The 20,518-nt window shown below is 57.5% G+C and overlaps 5 protein-coding genes across 5 annotated transcripts; 1 reads left to right on the top strand and 4 right to left on the bottom strand.

Moving 5' to 3' along the window:
* Window positions 1-31: 31 nt before the first annotated feature.
* On the bottom strand, window positions 32-1,338 carry VTJ83DRAFT_4644 (uncharacterized protein; the record flags this gene model as incomplete). The annotated part of the gene is made up of 2 exons (XM_071011156.1): window positions 32-987; window positions 1,050-1,338. The coding sequence occupies 2 exons, from the start codon at window positions 1,336-1,338 to the stop codon at window positions 32-34; spliced, it is 1,245 nt and encodes a 414-aa protein (XP_070866094.1).
* A 581-nt stretch (window positions 1,339-1,919) lies between these two features.
* Window positions 1,920-3,227, bottom strand: VTJ83DRAFT_4645 (uncharacterized protein; the record flags this gene model as incomplete). The annotated part of the gene is made up of 3 exons (XM_071011157.1): window positions 1,920-2,374; window positions 2,426-3,088; window positions 3,152-3,227. The coding sequence occupies 3 exons, from the start codon at window positions 3,225-3,227 to the stop codon at window positions 1,920-1,922; spliced, it is 1,194 nt and encodes a 397-aa protein (XP_070866095.1).
* A 4,291-nt stretch (window positions 3,228-7,518) lies between these two features.
* On the top strand, window positions 7,519-8,985 carry VTJ83DRAFT_4646 (uncharacterized protein; the record flags this gene model as incomplete). The annotated part of the gene is made up of 1 exon (XM_071011158.1): window positions 7,519-8,985. The coding sequence occupies one exon, from the start codon at window positions 7,519-7,521 to the stop codon at window positions 8,983-8,985; it is 1,467 nt and encodes a 488-aa protein (XP_070866096.1).
* Window positions 8,986-10,467: 1,482 nt separating this feature from the next.
* VTJ83DRAFT_4647 (uncharacterized protein) lies at window positions 10,468-16,315 on the bottom strand (the record flags this gene model as incomplete). Its single annotated transcript, XM_071011159.1, has 2 exons — window positions 10,468-11,048; window positions 11,113-16,315. The coding sequence occupies 2 exons, from the start codon at window positions 16,313-16,315 to the stop codon at window positions 10,468-10,470; spliced, it is 5,784 nt and encodes a 1,927-aa protein (XP_070866097.1).
* Window positions 16,316-18,388: 2,073 nt separating this feature from the next.
* VTJ83DRAFT_4648 (uncharacterized protein) lies at window positions 18,389-19,620 on the bottom strand (the record flags this gene model as incomplete). Its single annotated transcript, XM_071011160.1, has 2 exons — window positions 18,389-19,329; window positions 19,431-19,620. 2 exons carry the CDS (start codon window positions 19,618-19,620, stop codon window positions 18,389-18,391), a joined length of 1,131 nt encoding a protein of 376 aa, XP_070866098.1.
* Window positions 19,621-20,518: the final 898 nt, after the last annotated feature.

Consider the following 20,518-nt stretch of genomic DNA (forward strand, 5'->3'; position numbering starts at 1 on the left):
CCCATCTCCACCACCGCTAAGCCCCACTGACTTACACAACTTCCACCTCGATAATGCTCTCTACCGCCTCCACGGCCCTCCAAATCTTGACAATTCTCATGCCCGCCTGCTCAATCAACCGGCTCCACCCGTCCTCCGACCGTTCCGCCGCTGCGAGGCACGCCATCATGGTGATATCCGAAACGGTGACCCTCGCCAGCGGCTTCTCCGCGCTCACAAAGCTCTCGTGGATCAACAGGCGCGAATACCCCTTCTCCATCGCCGGCGCCAGCGCCCGCAGGATCTGGAGAGCGGTCTCATCCGGCCAGTCGTGGAGGACGTTGTGCATAAAGTAGATGCGCGCGCCGCAGGCCCGGGCGGGTTGCGGGGTGAAGAAGTCGTGCGGGAGCACCGAGATGGCCGTGGCGTTTTCCTTGGCGAGGGAGTCTTTCACCCCGTTGAGGATGTCGGGCAGGTCTTCCAGGACGAGGCTGCCGGCGGGGATGGATGGGTGGCGACCAAGGAACTTGACGAGATCGTGGCCCTTGCCGCCGCCGACGTCCACGACGAGGGGCGGGGGCAAGGCGTCACCGTTGGTTCCGTTGGCCTGCTGCGCGGCCTTGGCCGCCGCTGCCTCGAGCACCGTCTCGGTCGGGTAAATATCGACCCAAGACGTCAAGTTGTACTTGGAGTGGCACTCCATGGCGTCGTTGAACGGAGCCGTAAGGGCGGCGTTGGTGCCGATGTATTGGAACAGATTGCCCTTTTGGCCCAGCCAAAATTGGAGGTTGCAGTCGTTGACGTTGGTCGGGTTGCGAAAGTTGGTGCTCTTGAGGTAGGCCGGGAGAGAGCGGAACATGGGGTTGTTGAGCTCGTGGTAGAACCCTCCGTACATGCTCCCGAACGCCGGGTCCTCGGCGAACCTCTTGGCCCAGGGCGTCCTGGCGTACGTGTCGAGCGCGACCTCGGTGATCAGGTGCTGGCCGGAGATGACGCGCATCATACGGCCTGGCAGGGGGTTGTTAGCCGATGAGCATGGCCAAAGCAGAGATGAGAAGGTAGACACATACGGATGAGCAGCTCATCGGCCCCCGTGAGCTCGGCCAGACGGGTGCAGGTGACAGGCTCGCCGCCGATCTCGGCCCATTTGGCAAAGACGCCAATGTTGATGAGCGTTGCGACGCAGGCATTGATGGCGCCGCTCACCCAAACGTGGTCCCAGGCGATGTCCCAGGGTGACTGTATTCTGCGGAGAGCCTCGAAGACGGCGTCCCGCGCGCGGATGCGCTCGGCCTCGTTGGCGAACGAGGAAGCGCTGATGCCCTCCAGGTTGGCGATGAGCTGGTCGGCGGATGCCATGATATCAGGTACTGTCTGTGGGAACGGATGGGCTGATCGGGGGCTTCTGGTGACTTGAGGAATCTGAGCTGGAACGTCTCTTCCGGAGGGATGTCGACCGTTTTCTTGTCTTGACGATGCCCCCGCCCCGCGCATCGAGTTGGCAATCCGCATCTCTGTTAGGACTAGTGCAGAGCGTTGCTTTTGCCCCCCCCCCCCCCAGGATGCTTGGCGTGACGGGAAAACAGGGGCTTAGGGGTTTCCATAGGCGTCGCTCGCTGCGACCCTCGGCGTGAGGAAAAAGCATCCGAACGGGCCATCAGCGATGCGCCTTGGCCGAGTTAGACTTGAGTTGCGGGTATGTATCGGCGTCGTTGGCGTGGCCAGAGTCCTCATGTTCGAGACACAATTCATCAGCACCGCGCCGTTGAAGACTGAGTGTGGGCTCCAAGTGCTAGGAGTGCTGGGGTCATCCCGCTTCTCCACCCATCCCATGCAAGCGGCGTCATTAGCGCCATTGTGATCACAGGAAGCATCGAGATCCACTGGAACTAGCGAGCATATCACATCTTCTGGCGAAAGATGCCTACATACATAATAATCTACCTCTTAACCTCAACGCTAAACGGTTGTGAAGACACCGACACCTCCGTGGTCTTGTGAATGGTTAACCCACTACGCTCCAGATCCGCATTCCCGTTTGAAACCGTCGGGTTGTTGACCTTGGCAGACGTGACCAGCGGGGTATTGTCAAAGCTCGGGCGCAGGTGCAGGCTGGCGCCCTCAGCGTCCGAGTCGAGCTTGTGGCCCTTCACCTTATCCCAGCCTCCGCCGGCGAGGGCCTTGCTTCCACCGGCTGCGCCGCCAAACAGCGACCGGCGCCTTTGGCTGCCGCTCCCGTGAGGCGTGGCGCCTGACAGCTGGTAGCTGTTGTTGGAGGATGGATGCAGCTTGCCTGTGACGGCCCGGAAGAGGGGGCCAAGTGTCGGCAGCGAGATGCACACCAACAGGATGGTACCCTCTGCGAGGCCCAGGATGTCGAGGTACGGCACGGGGTCTGCCGGGTTAGCATCGTTGCCTGTCAGGGATAACCCTAGAAGTAACTTACACGTTGGATCCACGGCCAAAATCTCAAAGATCTCGCCGAAGATGGCCAGTTTGTAGATGGAAAGGAAGCAGGCTGATGAAGACAGGCCCATGGCCACGGCGACGGCGATGCGCTCTTTGAGCGGCATGTTGAGGCGCATAATGAAGGGAATCGGGTAGAGAGAGAAAAAGAGGTCGAGGAAGGCCGAGTAGGCCGATGTGAAGTAGCCCAGGTTGGCCAAGACGCTGACGGGGGCGCACCATCCGCCCTCGATAGACCGGTCCCAGCCGTACTCGACGGGGTCGCACTGCTTAAACCACCAGATCGACGTGGCCAAAATGCACGCCTGCGACGAGAGACCGAGGGCCCAAAAGAGGATGGTTGTCTTGATGCCCGGGCTCAGGATGCGATGGAGGGTCGAGATGATGGCGAACTTGGGCAGCGAGAAGGTCCAGATCAGCACGGAGCTGATTATGGCGTTGTATTTCAGGGCGAGGGAGATTTGCGCGGGCTCGAGGGTGTTCATGTGCCGACCCAAACCGTAGCTGGAGCCGATGGTGATGAGGATGCATGTCGCCAGGAAGACGATAAGGCAAAACAGCGTAATGTAGTCGTCCCAGCCGAGGCCCGCCCCGGTGATCCGTCGATAGTAGCCTCGACTGAAGAGGCGCAATCCGACGGCGACTGGCAAAGCTCCGTTAGCAACCGTGCTGGAGACAGCCGTCCACACCTCGTGACAAGACTCACCCGCCGTAACGGCAAACATGGCCCAGCAGGCCCGGTCGGCCACGGTGCCATAGTCTTCGACGTCCCAGAGACCCATCGTAGAGCCTTGCTTCTCTCAGATCTCGTCGATAGCAAGGTGTTCGATGGTGTTGCTTCGTCCTCGGCTCACAGCTGGCGAGCCAAGGAATCCTGGGCCAAACGGCAACGGCGCAATGGGAGCAAACGGGAGCCAGATCAGTAAATTTTGGCTGGGGCAAAAGTGTTGATATCCCCCATGGCGCCCAGCAATGCCGAGTCGTTTGTCGGGAGGCATGGGGCCCCTGGGAGCACGGCTTCCCCGGTTCAGGCGCAAGCGAAATGCGCCGTAGAGCCGCTGAGGCGCCTTGTTGTTTCGACCCCCACGGATGCCTTGGTTTCCGGCATGTGGAGGCTCCATCAACGAAAGGGGCTAAGGGAGGTTGCATTACTATTGCTTTCCTTGTCCCTCGCCGCCGCCGGCAGCCACCCCGTTCCGCCCGTTGCCACGGAGCATAGATCCCGCGAACGCTAATCAGACCACAAGAAGCACCTAAAGGACATAATGTTCTGTCTCGTCAGTGATGTTCACGTTTACACAGTACTAACCATCAGTTCGAAGTGAAGAGCGTTCAAGTTGTGCGAAACGCTGAGGGTGGCGTCAGCGACCGTTCAAGCATGCAGGCCGCCAAGCGGGGATTGCGTCGGATGCATGCCAAACGTCAGCCTTTCTTCAGCAACAAACTCGCATTTGCTGGTCACAAGGATTCGGCCCACAACCACGGTTCTTTGGTTGTTTTTTCTTTTGCGTCACATCTCCATTCGGCAGAAGCATCCGAGCGAATACAAAAGAAGCCGGGCTAGCAGCCTTGCACGCTGATGATCCGCCCTGATGAACAGCAGGAGATGAGGAAAAAAAGAAAGTGTGAGCGCGCAGGCGTAACATGGAGTCGCAGTCGACCCATAAGAAACACAAACCGCGCGAATCATCATGGCTTGCTCGGACAATATGCTTTACGCTCTAACCAAGTCTATGCTAGTTTAGCGTATCCTACGGAAGAAAAGGCACCTGGGAGGCCGGAAAACCAACCGAAACCAGGAAACAGGGTTTCGGACCCTGGTCCCGGAAACTTGGATCCCAACCCGGGACAGGGAACCCGCAGCATGATCCGGCGCCAAGCTCGGCGCTGTAAGGCGCTAGAGGGCGCTTGGCGCGCTTCTTTTCGCAGAGGCATCACAAACACATTGTGCCCTTCTTCAGCGGTCTGTCGTCGGTTTGCGAGAAATGTTGATCAATGCTTTGCAGCTGAGACCCCAAGGGCGAATAAGTCATCAGTGACAGTATTCTAATGGCTCATAGGGAAATCACCGAGCACCGGTGTTTTTCATGTTTATCCCATCGAATGGCCCTACCTATATTCCGCCCTCCTTACCTTTTCTGGCGAGGCCAGTTCCGACCTCCCCAAATCGCATTTCTTTTCAGACGAGACTACTGATGCAAACATTGCCTAAGGTAGCTACCTAGGTTGTCAGGGGTGCGCCACTCATCTTGTGAAGGTTAAAGGGTCCTTAGCAAAAGCCTATGAGGATCGTCTAGATTCACTGGAACACGGTCTGGACTCGAACGCCCAGGAGACACCCGGATGCTCTTGTCCAGGTGGGAGCAAAAAAAAAAAAAAAAAAAAAAAAAAAGCAACACAATCAAAAACCATCATATCAATGGGTGGGAGTAAGCGAAGACGGGAAAAAAAGCAACAAGCACATTTACTTGCAGATCTAGATCATATTTTGTCAGACTCTTATTATACCATGGACTTGACCTCCGAGCGATGTCTGCCAGAACCATAAGTCAGTAGACAACCTCCCTCGACTTTGCACCATCGCAAAGGCTACTCTGAGAGCTGCAATCTTCCAAGCCGGCCGAGGTACTCAGGAAATATTTTGTTAGCTCAGGTGAACCCAACCATGGTAAGCATACCGATATCAATAACTTACTCCGCTTGCTGGAGCCCAAAACGGGCAGTGCCCCCCCCCCCCCCCCCGCCCCCCGCTCTCTCACCGTATACTAGACAGCAGACATCTGGGGCGTGCCTGTGTTGGTTTTCGACCCGTGCTATCCGTAATATGAAGCATAAGAAAGGATAACGACTTTGTCGCACATGGTCGGTGACAAGTGAGGTAGATTAGTCGCGCATATTGTCTGCTCCAGCCTCCCCTCCTGATCGGCTGTGCAGTAAGAAAACGTCAACATGGAGCACATGAAGAAATGTAAGACGACTGCTGTTAGTATCTGATCGCAGAATGGCTCTTGATGTCTCAACTTGGCCGGGAGCTCGGAAGTTTGGTAACCGCCTTGCTCACAGCGGGATATCGAGAAGTTCCTCGCTGAGCCAAGTCGATCGCCTTCCATCAATGGCCCCAGAATCGGTGGTATATCAAAGCTACATTCGGATGTTCCTTGGCACCGTTCCGTTGTCGTGAAAACAGGTACAAGTTCTCCACGATTCATCACCAAAGTAAAAGCAAAATTCCTTCGCGGGGATTTTGGTACCTGCCCACTACTCCTACCTGACCAGGGCGGGAGTACGTGTGAAGCAGAGTGTTCAGGTAATTTTCTTTTTCTCCTGTCCTGTTTTATTTAGCAATGACTATGCTATTACCCTCTTCGACCTCGTTGCCGAGTCACTCTTCGAGTCTCACATAGGTACTTGGCAACTCCTCCTTCGAGTCCCATCTGTCCCTGGCTGGGAAAGTAGACAAGGCATCACCACAAGCGTTTCTACCCAGGGGTATCGTGAGACCTCTGCCTGGCGTCTTGGCATCTGTTGTGCACCTTGACTGGAACCCGGGACATCATGTGATTTTTTATCCTTCCTTGGACGGCTGCTCATTAGGGCGGACTGGGTACATAGCGATGAACGGACGGTGGGTTTGAGCTTTCCGTCGTGAGGTTGCTCGACAGCATCACCGCAGTTACTATCTGGCAGCGTCTGTCGTCTTCAACCATCATTCAACATCGAGGATCCTCGGCGAACCAAGTCACTCTTGATTGAATGCAAATAGATTTTCCCGCTGATTTGCAGCCGACGAAGGGGCGCTCATGACCTATGTTTGCTTCAGCCAGGAATGACAGGATGCGTTTATCTATGGCACCGATACGGCTAGTTATTCGCGAGGTCAATGCAGATAGCTGCGAGGTCAACATGACTCCGATTGCGGGAGGTAGTATATAGCTGCCTTTGCGACCAATCAGCGAAGGGTAGCCGAACTTGTGCTGCGACCGGCCGACCAGATGTCTCCGCTCCGGGCCGTGAATCCCCACATCTCCGGCTCTCCTTTCCTGTCGTTTCCCTTAATGGAAATTTATGGGTCACTCCGTTCGCCACCGCTGCTAACCGCGGTCAAGGCGCACGCTGGTATCAACGCCCAACTTACTACAGTTGTTCACTCTCATTCGCTTCCAGGCTCCAAGTAAGCGCAGCTGGTGTGTCCAATCAGACGGTATTCCTGCGCTGACCGGCGTGTTTCATTCCTTTTGGACCCATGCAGGTCTGGCATCGCCTCCCATCGACACATACCCGCCCTCTCTCTGGTCTTTCGGCAGATCTTGGGAAGATTACATAATCTTGTCAACCTCGAGGATAACAAGCACTTCACAAGAATGCCCAGGACGACGCAGCAAAAATGTCACAACCAAGACAAAAAAACTGATGCTGCTTTACAAGGACTTTATGTCAATAGATCCAGTGCACTTGTATCACTTTCGAGCGGTTTTGTCGAGATCGGTATGGTATCATTTGGCTGGCCATCTGCGCTTGTCTTGGGGGATGTACCATCTGCCTCCCTGGGACAGTGACGCCTTCCGCCTGCACCCGCTTGGGATGTAACAACCACCCAAACTGGTAGAAAGAGAAAGCCTTGTGGTGCCATGGAGGTGATGCAAATGCAGTCGGATGATTTTGATAACAGGCTAACTTCCTTATTCCTGAGCGGCGTCTAGGTTGGGATGGCCTAGGCATCAGGGACATTTACAATGCCAAGCGACAAGCTACACGATTGCTGCTATGTTGCATCGATGACATCTGGCCCCGAAAATGCCTTCGCTCATGGAAAGCCTGAGGACATTATAAAACGCCAATAGCTATCGATAGGTAGGTACATCTGGTAAATGGTGGTGATGGAGGGAGGTGTCTCGCCGCGGGTGCTGCAGGATGGTGGGTGGCTGACAGGGGTATGGACCGCAGATGTCCCACCCCCATCTATGAACCACCTGTTGCCCACAAATCCAACCACATGTCGTTGTAAGGCTCCAACTGACTGCAGGAAGCCCGGAAAGATGCCCAGATTGGCGGAAGGGTCTTTGGTTGCGTTTCATGCGACCTTGCACGTATAAATCTGTGCATCCCCCAAATATCTCTCCCGCTTCCCTCCTTGACCCCAACATCCTCCCCCCTTCCGTCCGTCTATCCGTCCGCTCCATTTTTTTCATCATCTTCGTCCTCTCCATCTCATCCCATCCACCCAGCCAACTTCCATCCACCACAGCATCGCCCTCGATACCGCCAAAGTCCCGCCGGCTGGTTTTTACCGCCGTCTCCGTGCTCATGGCCTTTCCCACACCACCACCCTCATTCCCGCTGGAACCGCCAGACTTCTCCAGAAAAGCACCTCCCGCAACGGCCCAACACCACCCATATGGCGCAATCGGGTTGCGGGAGGCCTTGCTGGACATCCGCGACAAGCTGCATTACCATCCGCACGACCTCGCCGCCGTCGGAGGCCGCGCCCACGTAAACTCGCTCCTCCTGTCCGTTGTTGAGGAATCCGCCTATGGCGCCAATGAGCCCGCCGATAGGACCATCGTCAGGCTGCTGCAGCTGGCGGTGCACACCTGTGCGGTGGAGGCAGCAGACGACGAGGCTGCCTATGCTCACCGCTACACCCGGCCGCACCCCGCAGAAGATGTCGATGATGACAGCTATGATGCGTCATCAAGCCGCGTGACCTGGCTTCCCCCAGCCCGGTGCGAAGCGCGCGAGCACCTCGAACTTTACCGCAACATCGCCGCCTACCTCGCCAGCCACCCCATCAGCAGTCTGTACCGCGACCCGGCGTTGGATGCGACGCGGCAGACACTGCAGAGGTTGTGCCCGAGGGTGAATGGCTTGTCCAGATGGACGTGGACCGAGGGCCCGTTACCGCCAACGATGACGCCCAATGGTGCCTGCGGGTCATTATGGGGCGAAGGGCCGTTGCTGGCACGGGCCTTGCCGCAGGCGACAGTGCTGGAGGTTGCCAGGCCGGGCAAGGCTTCGTCGGGGTCGTCGCGGGGCACCAAGGCGAAGAAGTCGTCGATGACGGCCAGGAGGACGGGGGATCAGGTGCAGTTTTTCACGCCGCCCAGTCAGAGCGGTGATGTTGGCTGCGATGAGCTTGATGAGACGCTCCCGACTCTGCCGGTGTCTCGTCCAGGGAGGTGGGGGCCCAGGAGGGGCAACCCGGCCACGCTGGGTTGGAGCCCTGAGGCAACCGCCCCATCATGTCGAAAACCGGCTGCAGTGGCCGCTGCTCAACAACGACACAAGACAAAGCACACGAGTTGGGCGTTAAGTGATGTGTGCGATGTCGATGAGAAATCCGCGGGTACGCAGAATGATGCGACAGGGGGGGTTGGTCGCGAGGCGCATGGTCGAAGTTGGGACGGGAACTCGAAGGGCTCGGTCTGGTGTCGAAATGATTTCAGGTTGCGGCCGGAGGTTGTACGGTCATCCAGATGTTGTGCGATGTGTGCGGGGTCAGGACGAAGCCAGGACGACAGACAAGGCTGGGTGCGCAGGTGAGGGGAGAGATGAGTTGACGTTCAGTTCCCTGGCCCGCTGACCGGGAGTCCGCCGAAGCGTTGGCGTGGCCTCTTGGCGGTAGTCTTGGCAACGGCCGACGCACGGGCCCACCTGGCACGTCCGGTGGACCTGGACTAGGCAGCCATCCATCACATCACACCTGAGATGACCCTTTCTCTCCCGCTTAAGCGCATGCCAAGCCAAAAACCAAAGAACCGTAAATCCATGGTGAGTTGAATCGAACCCTGATCCCGGGAAAATGTGTGTGGACCGGTAAAGATTTACACCTATTCCTAATCGCTCATGTTTTTCAGGCTTGAATTTATCTAGGGTGCATCGATCCTGAATTGATTTGTAGTTTTGGAATGGATTTGGAATGGTTTAGATTGCATCACTTCAATGGAGATACAAAATCTTTGCATATAAGTGATCTAAGTGGATTTGGTTGGGGGGGGGGGGGGGAGGGGGCGGAGTCATCGGGATCGTTAAAGCGGGGAGGGGTTCGGCTGGGGGCTACGGTTGGGGGGGGAGGTCAGTCATGCCATCTTACTGCGTAGCCCTGTCCCAAGGCCCACCTGAGGCATCAGGTAAAAGATAACTATCAGATTGGCATGCGAGCCGTCGCTCGGAGCGATAGTTATTCTGGCTGGGCATTCCAAAAATGGGTCTTGAACATCTCACATTGACGCCTCAGCAGGCAAGGCTTGTAACGGTTGCTATAACTGTGGCAGCAAAAACGGATCCGCTGATGCTGCCATCAGCTAGTGCACCATATATACCTGCTACTGCAACAATAACTCCCAGTTTCCATCAAAACCGTTGGTACCAGGTGGATGACAAGGGCTGCGCTGTAGCGTCCTCACCGCAACCCTTCGGGGTTACAGGAAGGACATCGATGTTGATCCGAAACGGGCAGTGGAGGTTCCGAACGGGTTCCAGAGCACGAGCTGGTGGCTCGGTTTCAGGCTTTGCAATCTTACATAGAGCTCAGTGTCGCATCTGATCAGGAAGTTCGTTGAGATGTCACTGGCAGAGGGATATGAAGGTTCAACATGATCTCGGTAGTGGCATTTACTCCAAGACATGGTGATGTATCCGTTGGAAGACGTATTATAGCGTTCCACCAACCGTGAGAAATCTTGTAAGCCGGATCTTTCATGATCAACATGCGAGATAGAACCACAACACTCCATCTGTGAGTGGTACGCGGTGATAAAGATGGGCCGCCTTCATCATACCCTAGCGTTACCCTGGGCTGGGTTAGGTGCTAGGAAGTTCATGTAGTGCTTCGTTTACTCTTTGCAGGCTTCGTGGGTCAGGTTGCCGTCACATGGGAACTCTCATGTTGTGGGACGTTGCTGAGATTCTCTAGTATTTTCGAAGTCATGAATAAACTCAAGACTTTCATAAGCTACAAGAGAGTTGCAAGAACGCAAGAAACAAGTCAAGAATCGCATAACAAAACAACCCAGTGCTTCCTCATTAGGCTGCCGCCACAACGGCAACGGCCTCCCTTTCCGACCTGATTCTCTCCTCCCAACTCTCCCAGTTGTCCAACACCTCCTTCAACGCCTCCGAGTTGGTCATCTGATACACCTTTTCGATGTACTCCTTCGAAACCTCAAACGGCTCGCCCGTGATGTTGGGAATGTACTTGCCCACCAGTCTCTGTGGCTTCACCCGATCCAGGTTCAGACTCTCCTGGAGCACGCGTCGGAAAGCCCCCATGCGCGGGCGCAACAGCGAGCTGTGGAACGGCACGTCGACGCCCACGAGGGGCACCGTTGCGGTGCCGCGCTTGAGAGTGACATGCTGCGGGAGCTTGCCTGCGTACGAGCTGGCGGTTTGCTGAAGGTGTTCCTCGAAAGCCGAGCTGTCGTGCGGGGACGGACCTGTGCCCTTCTTGATGTCGTCGCAGATGCGCTGGAGCAGGTCGAGCGCGCGCAGGTCGCCGGCGCAGACGTATTGGCGGTTGCGGATGTTGAGGTTGACAATTTCGACAAAGAAGCCGGTCTTGGAATTGATCTGGGCGACGAGCTCACCGAGAGTGGTCTCGGAGAAGCCTATAGGAGTGAGTTAGCCAACCTGCTCAGGTCTGAACGGGGGGAGGCATGAAGCGCAGCTCACCTTTGCCGACCCTGCTCGGATCAACGGCCACCATCGCGTACCCACTGCGCCCATTCTCGTCCCTCTCAACGGCGTCTTGCATAGTCATGCCGCGGCAGAACACCGTATTCAACAAGTTCTCCAACGTCATCACGCCCGAAGTTGACAGCAGCGCCGCGTACTCCCCCAGCGAATGCCCCGCAAACGTGCACCCGGAGGGATCAACCAGCCCCCTGCTCTCCATGTCCTTGAACGCCGCCAGCTCCATAATCGTCAAGGCCGGCTGGGCAAACTGCGTCGAGAACAACAACCCGTTTGGCGACGAGTGCGTATACGACGGCGTCGACGGCGTCACGGTTGGGAACAGCGGCCGGCGGTGCATCGTGCCACCCTGCGACTCCTCGTACTGGCACATGGACAGATAGTTCTGCCTCAGCATGCGGCCCTTGACGCCACCGAAGTGGACCTTGATCTCCTTGGGGTTGTTCCGGACGATGTCCAGGATGCTCACGCCCAGTTGAGACTGGAAGTGCGCCTCGGCGCGGTCCCAAATGGCCCTCGCCACGGGGGACGACTCGTACAGCTTCATGCCCATGCCCTTTTCCTGGCTCCCCTGGCCGGTGAAGATCACCGCCGTGGGGGGTGGCGCGACCAGCGCTGAGCCGGTGAGCACCTTCGCGCTGGTTTGCGTGTTGGTCACGGTGATGTCAAACACCCTGAGGCCGGCCTGCATTCCGGAGTGGCAGAGCGATACCTCCAGCACGTCGTTGGGCAGGACCATGCCGACGAAGGAGACGGAATACTTCCGGATGCGGTCCGGGTCGCGGCCCGCGGCGTGCTTCTCGAGGACCTGCCGCACGACGGCAGAGCAGTACATGCCGTGCGTGATGGTGCCTGGCAGGGAGATCAGGCGCGCAAACAGCGGGGAGGTGTGGATCGGGTTGAAGTCGCCCGAGGCGCGCGAGTACGCTTCGTTGGAGGGGGGGATCTGGATGGAATATTTGTGCTCAGGGGAGCCGGGAGTGCGCAGGGGATGATTCTGTTGGGTGCTGATCACGCGTCCGCGGCGCTGGAGATAGGAGAGAACGGGATTCTCGCGGCGGTTGGAGTCGTGGTAGTCGACAGTGCCGATGGGGGTGAGATCTCCCGTCTCGGAGCGAATGTAGGCTTTGCCGGTGGTGTCCAGGCTGGCGTAGCTTGTCCTGTCGCGCCAACGGGTCACGGTTTCGAGGTGGAATTCCAGCGTGAGGTTGGTGAGGTCAAGGTGGTCGAGCTGGTTGCGATTGTCAAGACGGAACCACGGCTTGCTGTCGAGGATGGCAATGTCGGTTTCGTTCCGGATGTCGAGCTCGATACGAGGTTCGACCACGTGCGAGAAGGTAGAGGAGAAGTCGTTATACTCTCCTCGGAAGAGGAACGATGAGCACACGGTCACGACCAAAGCACCGGCGCGCCGAACCTCGCAAGCGATCTGGACCACCTTCCCGGAACTCTCGATGATGACAGACTTGACGTAGGCTAGAGTGGTCAACTCGTCACCCATCTTGAGAATAGGCTCCCCGCTTGCTTGCTCATCCCCGGCCTCGAACGTGTTGGAGAGGTGGACCAGGTTGAGCACGTCCCCCTGGATGGGGTCTTGCAAGAGCGCCTTGCAAATCGGCGACCAGCAAATGACGATCGCAAAGTCTATTGGGACCTTGTCCTGTTGGTGGGGTTTGGTGTAGCCGATGGCGCGGTTGAAGGCGCGGACGCGAGCTGCGTCGACGGTGAAGCTGCCTTCGTAGGAGAGCGACGGGGCTGCCTGGCTTTGCCAGAGCTGCCGGTACATGTTGGCGATGCGCTCGTTCCGGTCTTTGGTCAACTCCCAGATTGGTGCGTACGGAGTGCTGGGCCGGTACTCAAATTCGAGCGCCAGCGAGATGGGCTGCTCGCCGTTGGTGACGTGGGTGAAGACCAGGACGTGGATTTCGTTTTCCTGCTTTGTGATCTGCAAGAGCTTGTGGTTGGTCTCGTCGACTAAGGTGACCGAGTCCATCTGGATGTCTGCAGCGTGAGCTGAGGCGACCGTGATCAGGTTCCGGACGGGGTTCTCGACGAGGTCATTGCCGCGAACGACGAGGTTGGATCCAAGCAGAGCCATTCTCCATGGCGAAGGAGCTGGCCCTGCCTGGGTGAGCACCCGGTGGATTTCGTCAGTCGAGAGGCCCGCAAGCTGCACAAGGCCGCCCTCCTGACCGGAGAAGAGGGTGTCCCGATGTTGATGTGGCCAGAGCAGCTCTTCGTAGGGCAGAGAGGTTTCGATGTCATCTCCACTGCCCAGGCCGGCCTTGAGGTGATTGATGATCCCGCTATGAATCCCATCCAGGACCTCGGCGACAGGCTCGTCGACCTTGCAGGTGTGGCGAGCGGCGACAGGACCGTGCAGGATCAAGGTCCGCTCCGCATCGCGGTCCACAACAGCGTCGATATCCTCCGACTGCCACAACGAGTCCTTCTTGAACCACGTCTCAAAGTTCTCGTCAAGAGCCGGGACGAAGGGGACTGGCTTCTGGCCCGCCTTCCGGCAGAGCTGATAGAAGTAGTCGACGTCCTCGTACATAACCCGCGTCGTCGCGGCGAGGGGTGACCGCTGGAACACCTCCGTCAGCAGAGCGAGGGGATTCTTCCGGCAAGCCGCCTCCGATGTGACGGCCTGCGCGTTGGCTTCGTTGCCAGCTTCGGCCCGGAACCGCTGTTCAATGCGCGTCAGGAACGCCGCCACCAGGCCGACGTAGCTGTCGTCGATCCACCTCTTCCCGCCCACAACCACGAGCTCCACCAGCCTCCTGGCAACTTGCTCGTATGTCATGTCTGAGACGTCGCACGGCGTTCCATCCGCCCTCCTCCCGAACCACGGACGCTGGAAATCCTTGTTCAGCCTCTCAATGATGTAGGCTTTGTGTCGCTCCAAAACCTCAGGCCTCTTCTTCCTATCCAGCTTAAACACCAGCTCATCCATCTCCTTCCATAGCTTTGCCCCCCTCGTGGCAATGACGTGAATCGGCTCGCCCATCTCGCTGACAATGGACATGACACCACCCGTCGGGCCTCGGTACGTGCCCTCCCACGCCTCATCGCCCACCCCTGGCGCGGCCGCAATCAGCCTCTTCGCCTCGGGGGAGGTGAACGCTTCGGCGCAGGCCATCACCCTGCTCCCTAGCAGCGCACCGTCCAGCGGCATGCGGCACCTGTGCCCACGCTCGGTGCTCCAGGTTCCGGTGAGGAAGGGGACGACATCTTCCGCCGACCCGAGCCCGGAGCCGGCGACGAGGATGAGGTTGGGACAGGCGCGCAGCTCGGCGTAGGTTTCGAGCAAGGGCGCGTACATGTCCTCGGCGGAGTGGTGGCCGCCGCCGCGGCCGCCGGTCCACTGCAGAATGACGGGAAAGTCCGGATTCCTGCGCGCAATCTCGGCCACCTGCCGCATCGCTGCCGCCGTGCCTGGCTTGAAGGATATGTGCTCCAGCCCCAGCGTGGTGATATACTCCTCCGCAACGTCTGGCGTTGGCACTCCGCCGCCGACGGTCAGGCCTGTGATGGGGAACCCCTCGTCGCGGAGGGAGCGGATAAAGGGGATTTGCCATGCGATGGATTTGGGCGCCGCGTAGATGACGTTGATGGTGATACCCCGACCGGGGGGGATGAGGGAGCGGAGCTGCTCAAGGGCCGAGCGGAGAGCGGAGGGGGAATGGTAGCCGCCTGCCGCAAACTCGACGTGGTACCCTGCGTTCATGATGGCGGCGACGAAGGAGGGACGGGTGGTGGTGGGGGTCATTCCGGCGACCATGATGGGGGGCAGACCCAGGATGCGGGCGAGCTTGGAGTCGATTGTGACTCCAGATGCGGTATGGGTGAGGGAGGGCCGGTGGTCGGAGGAGAAGTTGGGGCCCCAAGCGAGGTGCGAGGGGTCGGGAGAGAGGAGCTCGGAGAGGGAGCCGAGGCCGGCTTTGTCGGGCATGTCGTTGCGCCCCGTCTTCCCGGCGATAAGCACGCGGGCTCCAGAACCGACAAGGTTGCGATGAGTGATTGCTCCTACGCCGCTTGTCCCGCCGGGACCAAAGTCGATGATGTGGGTTGCGTTGGCGAAGTCCACCTCGGTCCATTGCACCGGCTTTGAAGTGATCAAACGGACCAGGGCCGGGGTGAGGTTGGTGTCGTCACTGCTGCTCTCGTCTCCTACCTGCCCCAGCGTCCCCAGATGCGCACCGTCGCGTGTCCGGTTCACGGGCAACCTGAGCTCGTTGGCTCGGATGGCGCATGCAGGACCCAGGTCGCTGTCGATGAGCGGCAGGGCTGCGTCGAGAAAACTGCCATGGCAGGGAATCGTGATTGGAAGAAACCTTGCTGATGGCGAAGGCTTCCGTTGGGAGAACGGCACACGCCCCTGGGGCCCCGAGGCCACGGCTGACGGCGCGTTAAGCGTCTGAACCAGAGCCGCGAGGGTACGTTCAGGACCACTGACGACAAAACTGGTGGTTGAGTTCTCCAGCGATATGGACACCTGATTTTGCTGCGGAATGCGGCGATTCAAGGTGTCAAGAGCAGTTTGGAGTTGTCTTTGCTGGATGTTCGAGACAGATAGCATTGGAGAAGCCTTGCCGTGGCCGTTCAACTCCAGCTCCTTCGCCATCTCTTCAGACACCGTGTCTTGCCTCCAAGCCTGCTGGCACCGAGCGCCAACCCAGAACAATATCGTAACGGCCTTGACCGCGGCTTCTGCAAAGCTGGACCAGCTGGAGGCGGTAGCAACGGCCGCAGCGGTCACAACCCCTTGAGAATGCCCGGCCAGGCTCCCAAACAGCTGGGGAAACTCCTCAGGGCCCACGCCCAAAGTTTTGCAAATGCCCTGAATCTGGGCCAGCTGAAGCAGCCCGATCAAAGGGAAGCTGACAGGCGCGCTGATAAGATAGTCGTCATCTGGGACCGATTCCTGGTCCTGGAGCCAGCGGACCACGTCGAGGCCATCAGGATACTGGTCTGAGACCCGTTCGTCCCGACTGAGTGTGTCTAAAACAGTGCTCAACGATGCGATTAGGTCGTGGATCAGAGGCTCATAGGTCTCCCACACGGTCCGGATCTCGTCCAAGTAATGCCTGTTGTTTCCCTGGCCGCCGAAGAGGCCGTGAAGCTGAGCCTTGCCCGCGGCGCAGGCCTGCAGCAGGGCCGACTGAGTAGAGGGTTCCATATCGCCGACAGTGGAGTGAGCCGGCAGGCCGAGAGGTTGATGCTGAACGGAGGTGGCCGGGACGTTGTGGTCAGGTATACTTTGCTGTCTTGCTGGGTCTCGTGTCCGTCGAGGTGAGGGGGTCACGATGAAGACGATCAACTGTGTTGCTGCAATAGCCCATGAAACCAGAGACAGCATTCGAGAAGGTAACCAAGAATCTTGAATTATAGAGAAGTAGTACAACGCCCCCAAGCCACCGTCTACCTAGTATTAAGCTGAACACCGGTAGGATGCATTTTTCACCTACAACTTCACTCTTCTCCATATCATCGTCCATGGTTCACTGACTACGCCTTACACAGCAGCGACATAACCCAGCTAGCAGAGCGTCATTGCCTTACCTCCATGCGTCTTGATGTGCAGCAGTTTGACACTGTAAGCAACTCGACTCTTTCAGGTGCTTGTTGATGAACAGTAAGCCGAGGAATTGAAACTTGGTCTCCTTTTCCTCATCATCTCCAAACCCCCAAGTGGAGTTGTCGTGGAGCTGAGCTAAGCATGAAGGCGGCCCTAGCTTTCGCGGAACGTGACAGCCGGCCATCGGCAAGGGGGGTAGACGTCTTGTAGACCGGCGTAGTAAGCAGGACGGACGGTTTGATTCCCCGTCCCCATTTGCAACGATGCTCAGCCACATGTTTACTACGCCGTACACACACACACCTGTGTTCGGCTATCGGAACCCCACCGCCCGGGGCCTGGAGCCCGCAGACTTGGCTACGGTCAGCGTTGCACTGCGTCCTACTCGAGCCAAGAGCAGCCAACGAAAGGCCAACAAACAATGGGAGCTCGCGCTAAGACACAAGACATCAACCGATTTTTATTTGGGGTCCTCGCGAGTCGCAACCCATCTTCGTTCACCGAACAGCGAGGCTCGCAGCAGAGGGTGTCGAAGCTCCTGCGAGGGGGTGAAGCATCCCACACTGCCCGACCCTCCCGATGCGAACGCGCCTAAAGGTGCGGGCCGCGGCGTTGGGATCGCTGTTGTAAGCACTAGTCTAGCGGGAAGAAGCTTGTTCATTGGCAAAGTTCCGCGCAAAAAACCGTCAGTTACCGTCGTCGGGACTTTTGTTGCCGCACGGCGCGGAACTGGCTTCCACTTGGTTTACTTGCACAGCATCCGACACTACTAGTAGGTGGTACGGTAGTCCTGATCCGACCCCACTGTTATCGATTTTCAATCTTCCGCCTTTTCCTCTTTCACGTTCACTTTCTCTCCCTCCGTCTCTTTCTCTCCGTCTCTCGCGCGCGCTCGTTCACTCTCTTCTTGGGTTGTGGCTTTTCTTCACAACGTCACAGGGCAACTCTCAAAGTTTTTTTTTTTTTTTTTGATGATATAGCGCATGAAGTAGGCTCATATTGCCGAAACATACGATCAATTTATCGGTGTCAGGGTGGTAGTGTGTGGTGTGATTGAGAAGGCGTTTGGTGTTGGTGGGTGGTGGTTGTACATAGTGTGGGGGGAAGGGGGCGGCGACGATCTGGCGCGCCCTTCATCCCCCCCTGGATGGGTGGGTACCTTGACGTGGCTGAGATCGCTGGCGGGGCTGAGCGGCATCTACAAGGGCGCAAACGGGGAAAATCTGGGGTTACCTTTTTGCAACCGCGTCGGTGCAGATGCCAGGCTTGTCACGACGCCGACGTCCCTCGACAGTTTAGCTGTCTCTGAATGGGGCCCGACATTCCAGCTGCGGGATTCTGTCCAGTGCAATTGAGCCGTTGAGAAATTCATTGTTACATCTATGTCATTCAACGGAAGCCAACTATTTACACGACAAAAAAAGGAAAAAAAAAAAAAAAAAAAAAAAGCGAAACAACCATTCCTCTGCCCCCTAGCCGTAACTCCGTATGCACAGGTTTGAACCTTCAAAATGGCGATTCTGCCGCCGCCAACCAAACCGTTTTCCCATCCATTCCATGCAAGGACTTCTACCGATGTCTTGAGGTATCATCGCAAAGCCACCAGTAAAGAAACAGATAAAAAAAAAAAAAGAAAAGCACCAAGGAAAGGAAGAGGAGCGCCCACGATGGACATTAGTGACTCGTGTTGTTACCGCTAGTGTTGTTCCCCAAAGTCCCCCCTCGTTGAATCATAAACGCCACCACGGTGGCCTTCCCATCTCCGACGATTGGAGCGGGAAGCCGGATGGTGACCGCATCACCGCCGTCAGACGGTTCCACCACCAGCCCTTGCATGTACAGCGACTCCGCATCGAGAGGCCGTATCACGCACCGTCCATGTTGTTCTTTGGATGCGGAGGTGGGCGAGGAGGAGCACCCGCAGCAGTGCGAGGGCGGTGGGGTGGGGTAGGAGTGGAACGTGTCGTGACGCTTGGCTCCGTGAACGGTGCTGCCGCACGGGCTTAGGCGGGGGGTGGCCGCCGGGGACAGTCGATGTTGCCGGCTGGCGCACATGGTGAAGTCCCCCGCGCCCAGGTTGAGGGGTTGATGGAAGGCGAACATGTCGTGGCCGCCGAGCGTGCTGTTGGTAGCGCCGATGGTGCCGCTGCCGCTGCTGTGGCTCGGGTTGTTGTTGTTGTTGCTGTCCGACTTCCCGTATGGACTGAACGGCGACATGACCGCAGCAGGAAGAGCTGCTTCGGCGGCGGACCCTGGGTGGTCCATGCCAGCGGGCTCGGGGATGGAGTGGAGCATGCGGTCTGCGGTGGCCGCATCCATGCCGAACTCCGCGCCAAAGGCATCCACTTGGTTGTGGGAGGAGTCTGATAGCGGAGTGTGTGGCCAGACGCCGAGGTAGTCGCCCATCCAGTCCGACGTCGATGTGACAGAGGTGGCAGAGTGAACCGTATCCGCATACGTCGACGAGCCTGTCGAGATCGTCAGGCTCGGGGCGGCGTTGGAATCGGGCTCGCCGGGAGGGCTGCACAGCTCATTCTGCGCTCCCTTTTCCTCAAGCTCTTCCACCTTCTTCCTTAGCCGCTTGATTTCTTCGTTCCGCTCTCTAAGGCTCCTCCCTGTAGCTGGTTAGCAACGAATGAACGTTCGGACCGCCTGGCTAGGTATTGCCCAAAGCTGTGGGGGGGGGGGGGGGGGGGGTGCTGGAGCAGCAACTCACGATAGGCCCTCTGTGCCAACCGGTTCTGGATCTTTCTCCGCTCGGCTGCGTTCGGGAGATTTCTCCAGTCCTCGTCTGGGCTCACCATGAGGTCCGCATACGCAACCGTCTGCTCACGGTTGGAGTGTTGACGAGCCCGGGGCTGGGGGGACGGCGACTTGCCGGGAGAAGCCGTGCGGGTGGTTGCCATTGCTGGGGCTAGGTCGTGCGAGTTTTGTAAAGACGTCACGTAGTGATCATGTACTGACACATGGACAATTGCGCAGCACCAACCATGTGGTACACAGAGCGGGCGGCCAATTTAATAGGAAAGCAGACGTCCAACGCTGGCGGAGGGGCAAACCTTAAAGACGATGAGAATGGATGGATGCCCCTCCATGGCCTGCCATCACCAGATCCTCCTGTACCATAGAACACAATCAACCGGCCAAGCTCGGCTGTCCCAAGCTATCTGCTACCTAACCGATGCACCGCTTCGGTTTCTCACTCCGATAGCATCACTCCGTACCTAGATCTTTGTTCGTTCAGCCGGGGCTGCAGTCCCGAATCCAAGCTAAGAAGCGCTGCATTCAGGGGTCTTTGCGTATGCTACAACGCTGGTGCATCTCTAGAGCCACGCCATCTTAGATCCGTAACTGTTCGATACAAAGTTGTCACAGTACCGTAAACGGTTACATGTAAGACGGCCCAATTCTCCCGACTGTGAATGGGGCCGCGAGGTCGTAGTGTGACATTGAAAGTGCTCGGTATTGGGTGATGGTTTCCAGAACTCCCCCGCGAATAACGACGTCGCGCAATGGGGCCGCAACGTATCATCGCGAGCGAAACGCTGGCCATGATGCCATGGCCAGATGCATCAGCCCCTCTTGAGTCGGGTGTAAACAAGGTGAAAGCGACCGTCGACGAAACACCCTGGTGACCGCCTGTCGCCGCCAGCGAAGGCTCATGTGGTTCATACTCAGAATCAACGATACAACCATCAGTTGCTTTTATTTCATTTCATTTTCTTTTCTTTTCCTTTCTTTTTTCTTCTTTTTTTCCTTTTTCTATCTTATTTTCTCTGTGTTTCTCTTTCGTTCTTTCTTTTT

The sequence above is a fragment of the Remersonia thermophila genome, chromosome 4 (assembly GCF_042764415.1).
Source record: "Remersonia thermophila strain ATCC 22073 chromosome 4, whole genome shotgun sequence".
NCBI lineage: Eukaryota > Fungi > Ascomycota > Sordariomycetes > Sordariales > Chaetomiaceae > Remersonia > Remersonia thermophila.